Source organism: Mirounga leonina, unplaced genomic scaffold, assembly GCF_011800145.1.
Source record: "Mirounga leonina isolate KUSES-001 unplaced genomic scaffold, KU_Mleo_1.0 Mir_200, whole genome shotgun sequence".
In the NCBI taxonomy this organism is placed as follows: Eukaryota; Metazoa; Chordata; class Mammalia; order Carnivora; family Phocidae; genus Mirounga; species Mirounga leonina.
Window position 1 is genome coordinate 4075912 of NW_023270503.1, and position 13858 is coordinate 4089769.

Sequence of the window (13858 nt, forward strand, 5' to 3'; positions counted from 1 at the left end):
GCTTCTCCCTCTGACCCTCCCCCCTCTCGTTCTCTCTCACTCTCTCTCTCTCAAATAAATAAAACTCTTAAAAAAAACAAAGGTGTGTTAAAAAGTTAAAAGTGCTTTTCCAGACAATATTCTATTCAATAAAATAGGCAATACTTTTTTTTTAAGATTTTATTTATTTATTTGAGAGAGAGAGCACATGAGGGGGGGAGGGTCAGAGGGAGAAGCAGACTCCCCGCCGAGCAGGGAGCCCGATGCGGGACTCGATCCAGGGACTCCAGGATCACGACCTAAGGCAGTCGCCCAACCAACTGAGCCACCCAGGCGCCCCAGGCAATACTTTTTTAAAATGACACTTAAAACTTTCCTAAATAAAAAACATTAAACTCCCTCTCCCCAAATTAGCCTTCTTACAAAAATAGTCACTTTAACAGTGTTTTAAGCAATGGGCCTATATTAGATATTTGTCCCATACAGGGGCAGAAAACATGATTTTCAAATCATCAAAAGGTGAGACCACCTTCTGAAGTTTTTACAAGGTTCAAGAACTGCATATATTCACGTGTCCATATACCATGTGTGTGGGAGGAGTTGGGAGTTCTATAGACTAGAACAGAGGTCTGTATAAAACTGAAGAACCTGCATCAAACCATTAGAACCTTAAGTAGAATCACCTCACACCCACAACACAATAGGCCACTTCATTCTCTGGGCAAACAGAATATTGAGGCAATCAGACCAGAGGGTTTACGTCCACATCAGGGAGTTCACTCTTACCTATATCTTACAATTTTTGTAATAACACCAACATCCAGCACAGTGCCTGAGATTATCCAATAGTCACTTAATTGAAATACACTTATTCTTTGGAAATAAGATTACTTAAAAAAGCTAAGCAGACACTCTGTGTACTAAAATTACTTTATTACAGTTGATTTTTTTAAACATTTCCTTTGCTATGATACAAAGGATACTTACAAACAAAATATTACATATGACCTTGTTTTCGCTCTTATGTTCTGACAACTTGGTAACAGCTTTAAATGCACAATCTATACAATTAATACAGGTTATATATGAACTATAAGGTATGTTGAACCAGAAGAATACTGACAATATACTGTACAATAAGCCTTACCAGTTAGTGCTGCGGACCATTTCTACCAAAAGGAAAATGCACATCTGTACAGTCACCTTTACCAGCTGGTGCTGACAGTGAGGGAGAGGCTTCTTCCCCATTGCAACCCTTGATAAGCCTCCACTGTGGGCATCTGTTTGGTCCGAAAATTGAGAGGACTGTGTATATTTAAAATTAGTCATTGGTAAAGTGGCAGAACATCACTTTCAACATGATAATCTCTCACCAAAATATCAGTCCTAGTTTTAAGACCACAAGTCCTTTGCCTACCTCGAAAACCCTACAGGCTCAAGGGCTTTGGGAGATGAGAAGATAAAGGCTGCCAAAAAAGGAGGCAAGAAACCAAGCCAAAATCTAGGTCTTGCAAAATCATCATTTTTCCCTTCACCAAAGGGAACTAGAAATGTACAAATTCATTGATGAACCTCAATGATAACGTATCAGTTAGCTGATAACCCTCATTTTATCTGGACCCCTGACTTGTGGGAATAACTGAAAGAGATTGTTAATAATACATACCACTTTTAGAAAATAACTTCTTGCTTAGTTAAAATATTCCCTTTAGCCACCAAAGCTGGTCCTGGGCTATTACAGGTGTGCATTCATCTCTCAATGGTCTACTCAGAAATGATAAGGTTACAGCTTTTTTTCTTTTCTTTTTTCTTTTTTAAATAAAAAAAGCAATTGACTGAAGCATTTTTCTTTTTTTTTTTTTTAGGTAAATAGCAAAAATAAAAATAAAAACCAACCCTGGCATTTGCACAAATAATGCAAATGGAGCGATATGGCCTTTAAGGTAAGGAGTTAGTAGAAAGGAAGAGAGAAGTGAAGAAAATTCAGAGAAAACGATGTATTAACTTTTCTTCTTAAAAATTTCTACAATACATGTGCAAAAAAATCATGCTGGTTGAGGAAAACAAAGGGAAATGAGTATATAAAACTAAAAACATAAATAATATGTTTGGATGACTGGTGAAAGCAGAAACCAACCTGGGTTACAAAAAGGATTATACATTCAAGATGCTCTTAAACCCAGTGGGATAACTTATGTTAAAACTGTGTTAATAGTTACGTTAAAAATCTCAAGTTTGTTTTTAAATCTTCACAATACAAGCAAAGCTGTTTTAAAATATACACTATACATATTTCTCAAAGTCTCTCCAACCTCATTAATGTGTATTAGGCTATCTTTTTCATTTACTAAAACAAGGGGGTTCTGAAAGCTAGATTGCTCAGAGTAACCCATCAATTATTTAAATGTCTGTCTTAAGTTTTAAATGGGTTAAAAATTTTAGCAGACTTACATAAATAGGATTTAGCAACACAAGTGTTAATTTAAAAAACTCTAAAGCATTTACAAATTATCTGGTTGGAATAGTCTGGGAAAGTTATGTGCACTATTACTTTAAAATGTTATTTACATCAGACCACTGCTTTTGTAAAAATTTCTCTAAAAGATAAAAAATAAAACTAAATAAATTTGGAGAATTAACCTATTCTAAAGTAGCAGAGAAGGATCATAAAAGGAAAGGTAAAATAAGAACAAAATTATCTTCTAATAGAAACCCCACATATCCTCTCCACTTGGATTTTGCCCTATGAAACCACCTGCAACTCCTATTAGGCTCATATATCAAGTGTCAAGATAATGTGGTAAAATATCTTGTCAGATAAATTACTGGCCTCAAGTGGAATTTTTTTTTTTTTTTAATTTTTCCACCTTGTGTCTCTGGCTTGGATTATTTTAGAACACATATATGTAACTAATTGGTGGGGCACTCTAAGTAGGCACAATTCCCATTTAATGTGGAATAAAAGGTGTAACACATAAAATGTTGGGGAGAAGGGGTGGTGGTTTCTTCAATACTATGAAATGCAAGGAAGCACATTTGGAATGGGCACCAAAAAAGAGCTATCTGGCAACACACCAGGGGCAGCCAACATCTTAATAAACTAAACATAGCTGTCTATGACAAAAAGGGGGTTAGAAGAAGGTTCCAGGACCCTCAACCCTGTTTTGATATGTGCCAAATAGTCACATGGACCAGCCAGAATCTGAAAACATTAAGCAGTTACATCTTTAAATCACATAATTCACTCCATGACCATGTGCAATTTATAACAACAATAATGTTCATGCTGAGGCAATGTATTTGAGGGCTCAGAAGAAGCAAAATGTGCCACTGAGAGAAACCTGTTCCCACACGACTGGTCTTCATGCTTTCAAGTGGCCCTAATACATCTTTGAAGCTAAGCCAAGCCATGCAAAAGCAAAGAGTACACACTTTTCATTAACAGTGGTATCTCATTTCTAAACTCCACTGACCACAGAGTTGCCACCGAAACGTAGGAGTACTGAATGCACACAAATGAGGGCTCACGGATTTTTAAAAATGCATTTCCCTCGTCTGGTGTTTACCAGCCTTTCATACCTTAGGCTACAAGGCATTCCAGAGAAAGGTTTAGTGGGGATAATGACAAAGGAACATATGTAATTCTGGAAATAGGAAAAATGCTCCAGAAATGGGATCAATGTGCCAGCAGTTAGCACAGTTCATTTCATCTGAAAATTCAGCTACAGAGCCCAATAAACAGTTCCAAGCCATAATGTTACCACCTGCATAATTTACATAAACATTAAAACTCTTGCACTTTATATAGACAAAACACACGTCTGTAAACATGGCCACTGGGGGAGGGAGGCTCTCTACCTCATTCATGATTGAAAACATGTAATCATTATATTAAATAAAATGACTTTGCTTCAAAAGATGTAAAACCTGACCAATGATTAAGCTTCATTTCCCCCTGTTTAACAACATTTAAGCATTAATTCTAAAAATGTCACCTAGGATGGTTTCAGGATTGGATGCTAGGACCACAACTGGTAATGACAGCAACTCCTCTCTAGCTGGCACAGACTTATAAACCTTAGTACAAAACCAAAAAATACAGAAACTAGGTCAATTTGTTAGCTACATATTTACAGATAATTACATGATTTTTCACTCATAATTGCTAAAAACTACGAGCGAAAAGGAAACTGTGCAGGCTGAATTACCCGTACTTTGGGGGGAATCCTAGGGCGTCAAAACACCCTTTTCATTCATTCAGAAGTCTCATCTTCTCTCCACTTTTTCATGGCAAGCTACCTACAGATGTCCAGGTTGGTATATCCAGCGGGCATCCTGTCTCAGAGAGGATTAACTTTTTTCTCTATTAAAGAAGAATCTCTTGTATATTTAAAATCAAAAAATAAACCCCACACAATCAAACCAGACACCTACATACACGCAAAAAAATATCTCTGAAACTTCAAAAAGGATTGCTGGGAAACAGTTAACAGTGATGGTGACATAGTAAGTGGCTCCCCAGTTTTAATTCTCTGCCTTTATTTTCTTTAAAGGTTATCTATTTTTGGGTGGGTGGGAGAGAAGTGCAAGTTTAAGAAACCCACAACAGGCAGATAAGGTGCATACTAATTTTTATTTCTTATAATCTGAAAACTATCATTAGGCCAAATGGGTTCTCTTCCCTTGTGTGAGTGAAATTTCGTAAATCTGAATATAAATGAGGGGAAAATTAGTCAACATGACTTTAAGGGGGGGCTACCAGAATTCAGTAGAAACTATAAATGTACATTAACGGAAGAGTTCTCAGCTTCACTTCTTGCTCTAGACAGTGTTTAAATAAAACTTACTTCCTTACAAATTAATAGTCATTTCCAATGTAGACCTACTGTGGTGTTTTCATAAAAGTGCAGACAACATAACCACACACACAGCAAAACAGACTTCAATCAGTAGTCCTTGCATACAAGAGGCAAGTCTGCTAAGTGTACAGCACACTCTTCATCCTTTAAGGAATCTGAGGATGGGAAATTTCCAGTTCTTAACTAGGAGTGAGTGCGTGCCTTCTCAAAGGCAATATACAACCTGGTTAGGGGCACTATCACGTTAGATGAGGGAAAAACAAAATAGAATTCATTTCTCTTTAATAATGATCTGTATTTTGGTAAGCAGCTCAAAGATGACAGCCCAAGTTTTGGCTTTGTTCCTTAGAGAAGGTAGTTTTCTATCTAAGAAACAAGAACCTCTTCTTCCATCATTATAGGAGATTCACACTTAAACACCTTAAATATATTATTTTCTGGCTTGAATACAAACAAAACACTTCACATCGTCAGCATGGGACAGAATGCAGGACCACAGAAACTTCCCAGGAAAGGGTTGCTGTGTTGGGCCAAATCTGTGCTTGAATAGCAGTGGCTCAGAAGGGCTGGAAGGTGCACGAAGAACTTACTATTAGCAAGCAAGAGGCGGCTCAAGGGAGAAAGCCCCACACCAATACCATATCCTTCTCTCCCAGTGGCCATTTCCTGTTGATCTCATAGTTTAGGAGAACCTTAGATGCTTTAGCAGTAACTCCTTTCTTGGCTTTTTCGGTCCTTAGCAAAATTTATAAATATTAGTATTAATGGAATAGAGAGAGTAAGAGGATCAATGGCATCACTCCTAGGAAACACGTTTAGATTGCGCACACGGAGACTGTGACTTCCTGGTTCTTTTCATCATCTCTGCAGAGGAATCACCACCAGTGTTTTGAATTTCCACGGTTCATTTCTCTCTGCATCACTTATCTTTTATTGCATCACAACACAAACTCACAGAAACGCTGACTGGCCCCACCCCAGCAATATTTTACTCATTGCAACTTATGGCTCCACATTTACTTAACTTTCTTTCCACCCACACAAGTGCTAAGAAGGGAGTAAAAAAGAAAAGACTGCATCTAATGACCACCTTCTCATAAATATCAACCCAGAATACTCATTCTTAAGAAACACATGCATTCTTGCCTTAACTGAGGACTGAAATAACAAAGTAACAGAACCTTAAGCGCCCTGATGGAACTGTACAGTATGAGTTACATCCACCTATCTATACACACATATAGACACTCATATGTATATACAGTATATACATACAAATGATAATAGCTATACCAAAATGTGCATATTTAACACAGTTTTAAAAAGCCAGTAGATCATGGTATAATACAATTTATTTCCACTAGTGAATGGCACACATGGAGAAATGCAAAGGAGGTGTTTCAAGTACAATATTTTTCACAGGTGAAAATAAACAGTATTATTCCAGTGTCCAACACAATGTATTCTATAAAAGTTTAAAATGCCAGACATTTAGTACTTAAAGAAGTAGAAAGTTACTAAAGTCTGCCTTATGGTCTGAAAAAGATACTCATAGAGTTTTCAATTTTTGGATAGGGGGTGAGGAAAAATAGGAGGGAGTGTCAAGGACAGTTTTAGTGTACTGAAAGGTCTTGACAGCTAAAAATCATGACTATGCTAAAAAGTTCAATTCACCAAAAAATCCTTGGCCTTGGGTACCAAGCATATTATACCTGTGGGGGTGGTTCAAATGCAGGACTATTCATCTCTAGGCATCGAAATGACTAAAAGTAATGGCAGCTCTAAATTAAAGTAATATAAACATTTTCCAGCTAACATGATCTCTATCAATGAAAATACTTTCAGATACTATAATTGGGGGTTACAGCAAAGTTTAATAAGAAGAGAAAAAGTATGTGCAAAAGGAAGGGAAGCCAATTAGGAATAATCTATTTCAAGGTATGAGGTTTTGCATTTTTAAAATGCTAACTTAAAAAAAGGAAGAGACAGTGAACACAAGAAACTTTTTACTGCCAAGCTCTGGATACCAGATATAGCATTGCAACTTTCTGATATGCTGGACAAATTTCCCATACTTCTCATTTTCTTAAATACATATATACCAAGTGAACACCAACACTGGGGAGGAGGTAGTATTAATTTGATCAAATGTTGACATTTGTACACCGATTCAGAAAGTGCTTGCTTCTTTCTTTAGGATCTCTCAAAACCTTTCAAATTTTCCTGCTACAAGCTTTACTCTTGGATGACTCCTACTATGTATGAGATTCCTCAGAAGTTAGATCTTACAAACACACACAAACCAATTAATTGGAATTATTTTTGCAAACTATAAATATTTTAATTAAAATTAACTTAATGGAATAATCCAGGTATAGTCATGACCTACATGTAAAACTGGTTGCCACACAATTAAATCAGATATAAAGCCCTATTGGATAGACATTTGGAGTCAGTATTCAATCACAATTTTACAAGTATATATGAACTCAGTAACTCAATTTGACTAATTTAAGTCCATAAGTAGACTTTAACATGGATCGTTGGTAGTGTTTCGGATTTTAAAGAGTTTTGTATGCAAAATTGATCTGCTCCCCTATTCCACCCCTCCAGTAGTACAGATGGGCCAGATTATTAGTTTTTTAAAAGGTATCAAATTCCATTACATTTTTTGGACATTTAATTAATTCTAAAGACCTCTCCTATCATTTTCTTCCAAACAGGTACATTTCTCAATTTGTTTGAAATACTGTATATTTTAATGCAAAAAAAGATATTGAGAAAATTAAAAGCCCCTTTAATTAGATAGGACAAGTGCATATTATGTTCACCTAAAAACTGGTAATCTTGAGCATGGCCAAAAGGACAATGTATCTGAGTGCTACCTGAAACACTGCCTAAAACTGAGTGTGAATTCTACTGTTATTTTGGTTTAAAAAGATTTACATTAAAATATTATTTTTTCTTCCAGTCATCTTTAAATGAATGCCAGAAACACCTAAAGGAGAGGATTCATGGAGAGACTGAGCTGACACACCTGGGGAAGACTTACATTTGGTTGACAAAAAACCAAGATTTCAACAGTGACAGATTACTGTTTGGTCATTAGTCAGGTCTAGGTGAAGAGTATCATTGAGAGGGACTTAGAGAATTCTAACTTGGAGCCCTCTGACCACATTAAAAGTAGGACCCAAAGGTAGCAGCAAGGGTTCTTCAAGACAACTGGGGAGGGGGCAGGACAATAACTTGTAAGAAACTCTAATCTCACTGGAAAGGACATTTTTTTCCTTCAAGTCATACTCATAGCTCCTTATCCACCTTCAACTCAATTTCCACACTGGTTGTGGAATACCAAGTAACATCTGACTTTTAGCATTAGGTTGATCCTTCATTGCAAAACAACATAAAACAAAACAAAATATGCCCCTTTCTGGAAAAAAGTTAGCTTTTGTTAAGAGATTCCCTGACCACTATAACTTTACTTTTTTTTTTTTTTTTAATTTGCCAAACTTGCTAGTTCCTTTTCAGTAGTACTTTAGCACTGAGGCTAGAGACTTCTGGAAGTGGTGTTTCCTACTGTGTGATGTTAACATGATGCCAAATGGTCACTAAGTCTCAAGGAACCAGAAGTTTGTAAAGTACTGCAGCAACAAAAACAGCCAGGAAAAAAAAAGGACCTGCACATGCAGCAAAATCTACAGTGGTGAAGAGGATTAGTCAGCAGCTGGTATAGTCATTGGCTCAGTGACTCCTGGTTCACTATGGCAACTACACATTTAAATAATTGGCTATTCTACTTGTAAACAGGAAATCCCATAAGCCAAAGGGGGGATAATCAAATTATGTCTTTGTAGTGTGATGAGAATTCCAATGGATGGCAGTTTGCAAATATGGCATCATTCATATGCCTCCGGCATTTGACTTGTAGTGGCTATATGTCTCTGTTTTCAACACAAAGTAAAAGTACTGTTTGGGGTCTTGGCAGTTACAGAGCTTAGCTAGGATGAGACATCACAGTATAAGCAACAAAACGTTAGGATATATAGGCTTCATCTCCTCACTCTGCTGCTGAACATACGTACCCACCACATGAACTTTCAGGGGCCTCTCTCACCTTCTGGTCTCCCCTCTGAAGGCTCACAGGTTTGTAGATGCAATTCCTACACAACTCAGTGATCTCCTGAAGCACCTCCATCTCACCATGCCACAAAGAAGGCACAATTGAACAGACAAAACAAAAAACAAAAACAAAAACTGACAAACCTATGCAGCACTCAGAAATAGAACTAAGTTGTTTTCTACTCTCCGAAAAAGTCAATGCAACCCTTTAGTGTTCATGGATTTCCACTTTTTTACTCCAAATGAGGCTGAGAAGTCAGACCAATTTAATAAAGAAAATACACTGATTAGGGGATACAGATGTGTTTCCATAATCACTTGTTTCAGCATATGCTGCCTGCTGTGAGTGGCTCATGAGAATTTGGGGTAAGTAGAAAGGCTTGAGATCTTTTCACAAATTTCTTAGGATATAGTTGCCCCAAAGTGATGACTCAAGCCACTGTGCTGCATTCTATTTTTTCAGTGTTCAGTAAATATCCCCAATCTAGCCGATTTCTTTTTACATAAACACATCAATTCTCCTTTTCAAAATTTTTCCAAAAGTTAAAAAACAAAAGAAAACCCGGCAGCCAAATACTATGACATCCCAATTAGTAAACACAAACCAGAATGCTTTACAAAAATGAATGAAATATACCATATGCACTCAGCTCCCACACTGTAGTACCCAAGTGAGGAGGCTGCTGTGATGATGTCTGTAGGCAGTTTCTTTTGGCAGACAGCTCCAGCGGAATTGCCATTCTCAATTATTAAGTTATGTATAAGACATGTGTGACCCATTGGATATTTGTGAAGTGACACTCGTGCTTCTGCTCATGCCCTGCTCTGTCCGTCCCCCAGAAGCTGTCCGCCTCAGAGCCTGAGGGCTATTGCGGACTCCCATACTGCTACCTCGGGGTACCCCTTGCATTGGCCCTGAAGGGTGACCCCATGGTTGGGGTCCACCTTGCATTGGATGGCCCCAAGCTTGTGGTGGGCCACCCATGGGGTGACCCCAGTGAGGTCCTGGACCCCCAGTAGGATTGTGAGACCAACCAGAAGCTCCCGGGTAGCTGTGGCTAAATGCCTCAGGGGAGAGATTGGAAAGGACCATGTTACTAAAACCTAGTCTCATGCTTTCAGAGTCAAAAGCTTCAATTTCTCTGGCTTGACGCTCCAGCAGGCTTCGTATTCGTTCTGTGCGTTCATTCTGCAAAGCCAACATCTCTTCTTCAATCTGTTCAGCGTTGGGGGAGAGAAGGAAAAAGAAAGCTGATTTAATTTTAAAAATCTATAAACTAAGGAAGCAATAATTACTCAGCTTTGAAGTGAATCACAAGAAGTTCACTCTGGCTACCTTATGGATGTACATTTAAAAACTGAAGTGGGGCGCCTGGCTGGCTCAGTCTGAAGAGCATGCAACTCTTTTAAGAGAGGGAGAGAGAGGGGCAGAGAATCTTAAGTAGGCTCTACACCCAGCACAGGGTTCGATCTCACAACCCTGAGATCATGACCTGAGCTGAAATCAGAGTTCCAGCCCCAAGTTGGGTGTAGAGATTACTTAAAAATAAATAAATAAAAACTTAAAAAAAAAATTCTATAAAAAAACTTAAAGAGATGTACTGTGGGAATTGTACATAATTTATATTTTTAAAATGTGTAAGATCAGGGATGCCTGGGTGGCTCAGTCAGTTAAACGTCTGCCTTTGGCTCAGGTCATGATCTCAGCATCCTTGGAACGAGCCCTGCATCGGGCGCCCTGCTCAGTGGGGCATCTGCTTCTCCCTCTGCCCCTCCCCTCTGTTCATGCTCTCTCTCTCTCATGCTCTCTCAAAATAAATAAATAAAATCTTTAAAAAAAAATGACTAAGATCAAGTTCTTTTTAAAAATTAAATCAGATGTTTTTATATTTATTTTTCATTTGACTACAGTTGATGTTACATTAGTTTCAGGTTAAAATCAAGTTTTTTTTTTTCTTAAAGTAGGCTCCAGGCCCAACATGGGGCTTGAATTCATGACCCTGAGATCAAGGGTCACGTGCTGTACGGACTGACACAGCAAGGCACCCCTAAAATCAAGTTCCTAAAAGCAAAGGCAGGGGCGCCTGGCTCAGTTGGTAAAGCATGTGACTCTTGATCTCAGGGTCATGAGTTCAAGCCCCATGCTGGGTGTACAGCCTACTTAAAAAAAAAAACAAAAAAACCCCCCAAAGGTAATAACCTCTATTGAAATAATAAATCAAGGCAATTATGATCAATGGCTACTAAATCTATTAGCAAAAAGTTGAATGAAAAAGAAAATGGGTAAGGTGAAACTAACCTTATCAGAAATCCCATAATGTCACTCTAATAAAATAAATATGAGGGGTATCTTGGTGGCACAGTTGGTTAAGCATTTAGGACTCTTGGTTTTGGCTTAGGTTGTGGTCTCAGGGTTGTGAGATCCAGTCCCGCATTGGGCTCTGCACTCAATGCAAAGTCTGCTTGGGATTCTCTCTCTCTCCCTCCGTCCCTCCTGCTCGTGCTCTCTCTCTCTCTCTCAAAAATAAATAAATCTTAAAATAACTATGGTACTTGTGTGAAACAGACAATTAGTAAAAGAGAAATAGAGTGAAGATCTCAGTTTGTAGGCATTTATTTATTTATTTAAGATTTTATTTATCTGACAGAGAGAGCATGAGCAGGGGGAGGGGCAGAGGGAGAGAGAGAAGACTCCTCGCTGAGCCAACACAGGGCTCTATCCCAGGACCCTGAGATCATGACCTGAACTGAAGGCAGACGCTCAACTGACTGAGCCACCCAGGTGCCCCAGTTTGCAGGCTTTTAATGCAAGACAAAAGCAGTAATTAATTTAATGGGAGAAACAAATAGCGCAAGCACATTTGGCCAACATCTAGAAGAAAATGGAATGGAACCCCATCTTACACCACATTCCAGATGGACCAAAACCTTAAGTGAAAGCAAACAAAAAGCTAAAAAGTTTTCATTGAAAAGTTAGGAGATTCTGTGTAGCTAAAAATTCATTGTTGGGTAGCCACATAATCAGTTCTGGAAAACCAGAAGTATTACAAATAAATACAGTTGACTGTATATAAATTTTTATTAAAAAATATATAATAAAGTCAACAATGAAAAAAAAAGTTGGGAGAACTTTATGAATTATCAGACTGACAAAACCTGAACCCAATGATTCACTGATTCAATGATAGCACTTAAAAGTGGGACAGTTAGACACTATGTATCTCTCTTTTTTTAAAGATTTTATTTATTTATTTGACAGAGAGAGACACAGTGAGAGAGGGAACACAAGCAGGGGGAGTGGGAGAGGGAGAAGCAGGCTTCCTGTGGAGCAGGGAGCCCTATGTGGGGCTTGATCCCAGGACCCTGGGATCAAGACCTGAGCCAAAGGCAGATGCATAACAACTGAGCCACCCAGGCGCCCCAAGAAAACAGAAAGTTTAATCTAAATATAATCATGCCTCAAGACTTAATTACCAGTTTACAGGAAATATGAAGAAGAGAGGAATACATTAAATGACACTACGAGAATGAAATAAGCCAAATCCATATGTGAGAATTCCTACAGAGAGCAAATGATCCAATCCTCAATAAAAAAAAGGTGTGTGTATGGGAGGGTAGTGGTTATAGACTAAAAGAAAGACTTAAAAGATAATTAACCAAATGCAATGCCTGAACTTTGTTTGGGCCCTGATCCAAATAAATCAACTTAAGAGATAAAAGGGGAAATTTAAGCATGGGCTGAGTATAATATTAAAGATTCATTATTAATTTTGTTAGATGAATTATGGTTATGTTAAAGTCAAAAAGTCCTTACCTCTATTTTGGAGTCAAATGATGGTATGCTGAAATTTCTTCCCCACCTCCTCCCTCCACCACAAAGTTTTGTGTGCAGAGCAGGGGGATAGATAAGAAAAAATTAGCAAAATACTGATAACTGTTGAAGCTGGGTGGTGAGTACTTGGGGATTTCTTAAATTTTTTTTTTTTAATGTTTTATTTATTTATTCATGAGAGTCAGAGAGAGAGAGAGAGAGAGGCAGAGGCAGAGGGAGAAGCAGGCTCCCCGCCCAGCAGGGAGCCCGATGCGGGACTCGATCCCAGGACCCCGGGATCATGACCTGAGCCGAAGGCAGACGCCCAACCATCTGAGCCACCCAGGCGCCCAGTACTTGGGGATTTCATTGTAATAATTCCTCCTACTTCTCTGTATGCTTGAAAATTTCCATGATAAAAAGTTTTTTAAAAATAAATAAAGAGGATTTATTATAAAGGACCATTAAATCAGTTATCAAGGTATTTTGAGGATTTAAGCCAATACTCATTGCTCTCTGCAGAAATCTAACTCAACAAATATGTTTAGTTTTTATGCATCAAATTTTCAGGAGTGTCCTTTATAAAAAAATAAAAAAAATAGTGTCCAAGTTTAAAAAACTAAACATTTGTTTAGTTTTTATGCATGCAGTTTTCAGAGTGTCCTTTTAAAAAAAGTTTAGCATGGGAGACATACACAAAAGATCACAACAGAATGTGATAAGACATAATAACAGATTTACAAGGTATAGCAGAAATAAAAAGGAATGGAGTGATTCATTCTATAAGGGAGAAAGATGAGGGCAAAGTACTCCCAGAAGAGATGGTAGAGACTGAATTGTGAAGGAAGAATACAAGTTTACCAGGAAGAGAAAGGGAGGGAAAAGATATTTTCAGCTGAAGGAACATGTGCAAAGGCATGGGAAAATGATAAAATAAGAATTATTTGGGCCAGGGGCGCCTTGGGTGGCTCAGTTGGTTAAACGACTGCCTTCGGCTCAGGTCATGATCCTGGAGTCCCGGGATCGAGTCCCGCATCGGGCTCCCTGCTCGGCGGGGAGTCTGCTTCTCCCTCTGACCCTCTTCCCTCTC

At 38.2% G+C, this 13858-nt stretch overlaps 1 protein-coding gene across 3 annotated transcripts in view; it reads right to left on the bottom strand.

The window, feature by feature from the left end:
- Positions 1-895: 895 nt before the first annotated feature.
- The window catches only part of TAOK1 (TAO kinase 1), a 158164-nt gene continuing 145201 nt past the window's right edge, over positions 896-13858 (bottom strand). For 2 of the 3 annotated variants that reach the window (XM_035027671.1, XM_035027670.1), the window contains exon 20: positions 5578-10173. In XM_035027671.1, the coding sequence (XP_034883562.1) occupies positions 9712-10173 (462 nt within the window). In that variant the 3' untranslated portion in view covers positions 5578-9711. Of the gene's footprint in view, positions 10174-13858 lie in introns of all 3 variants that reach the window. The other variant, XM_035027669.1, reaches the window with a different exon arrangement.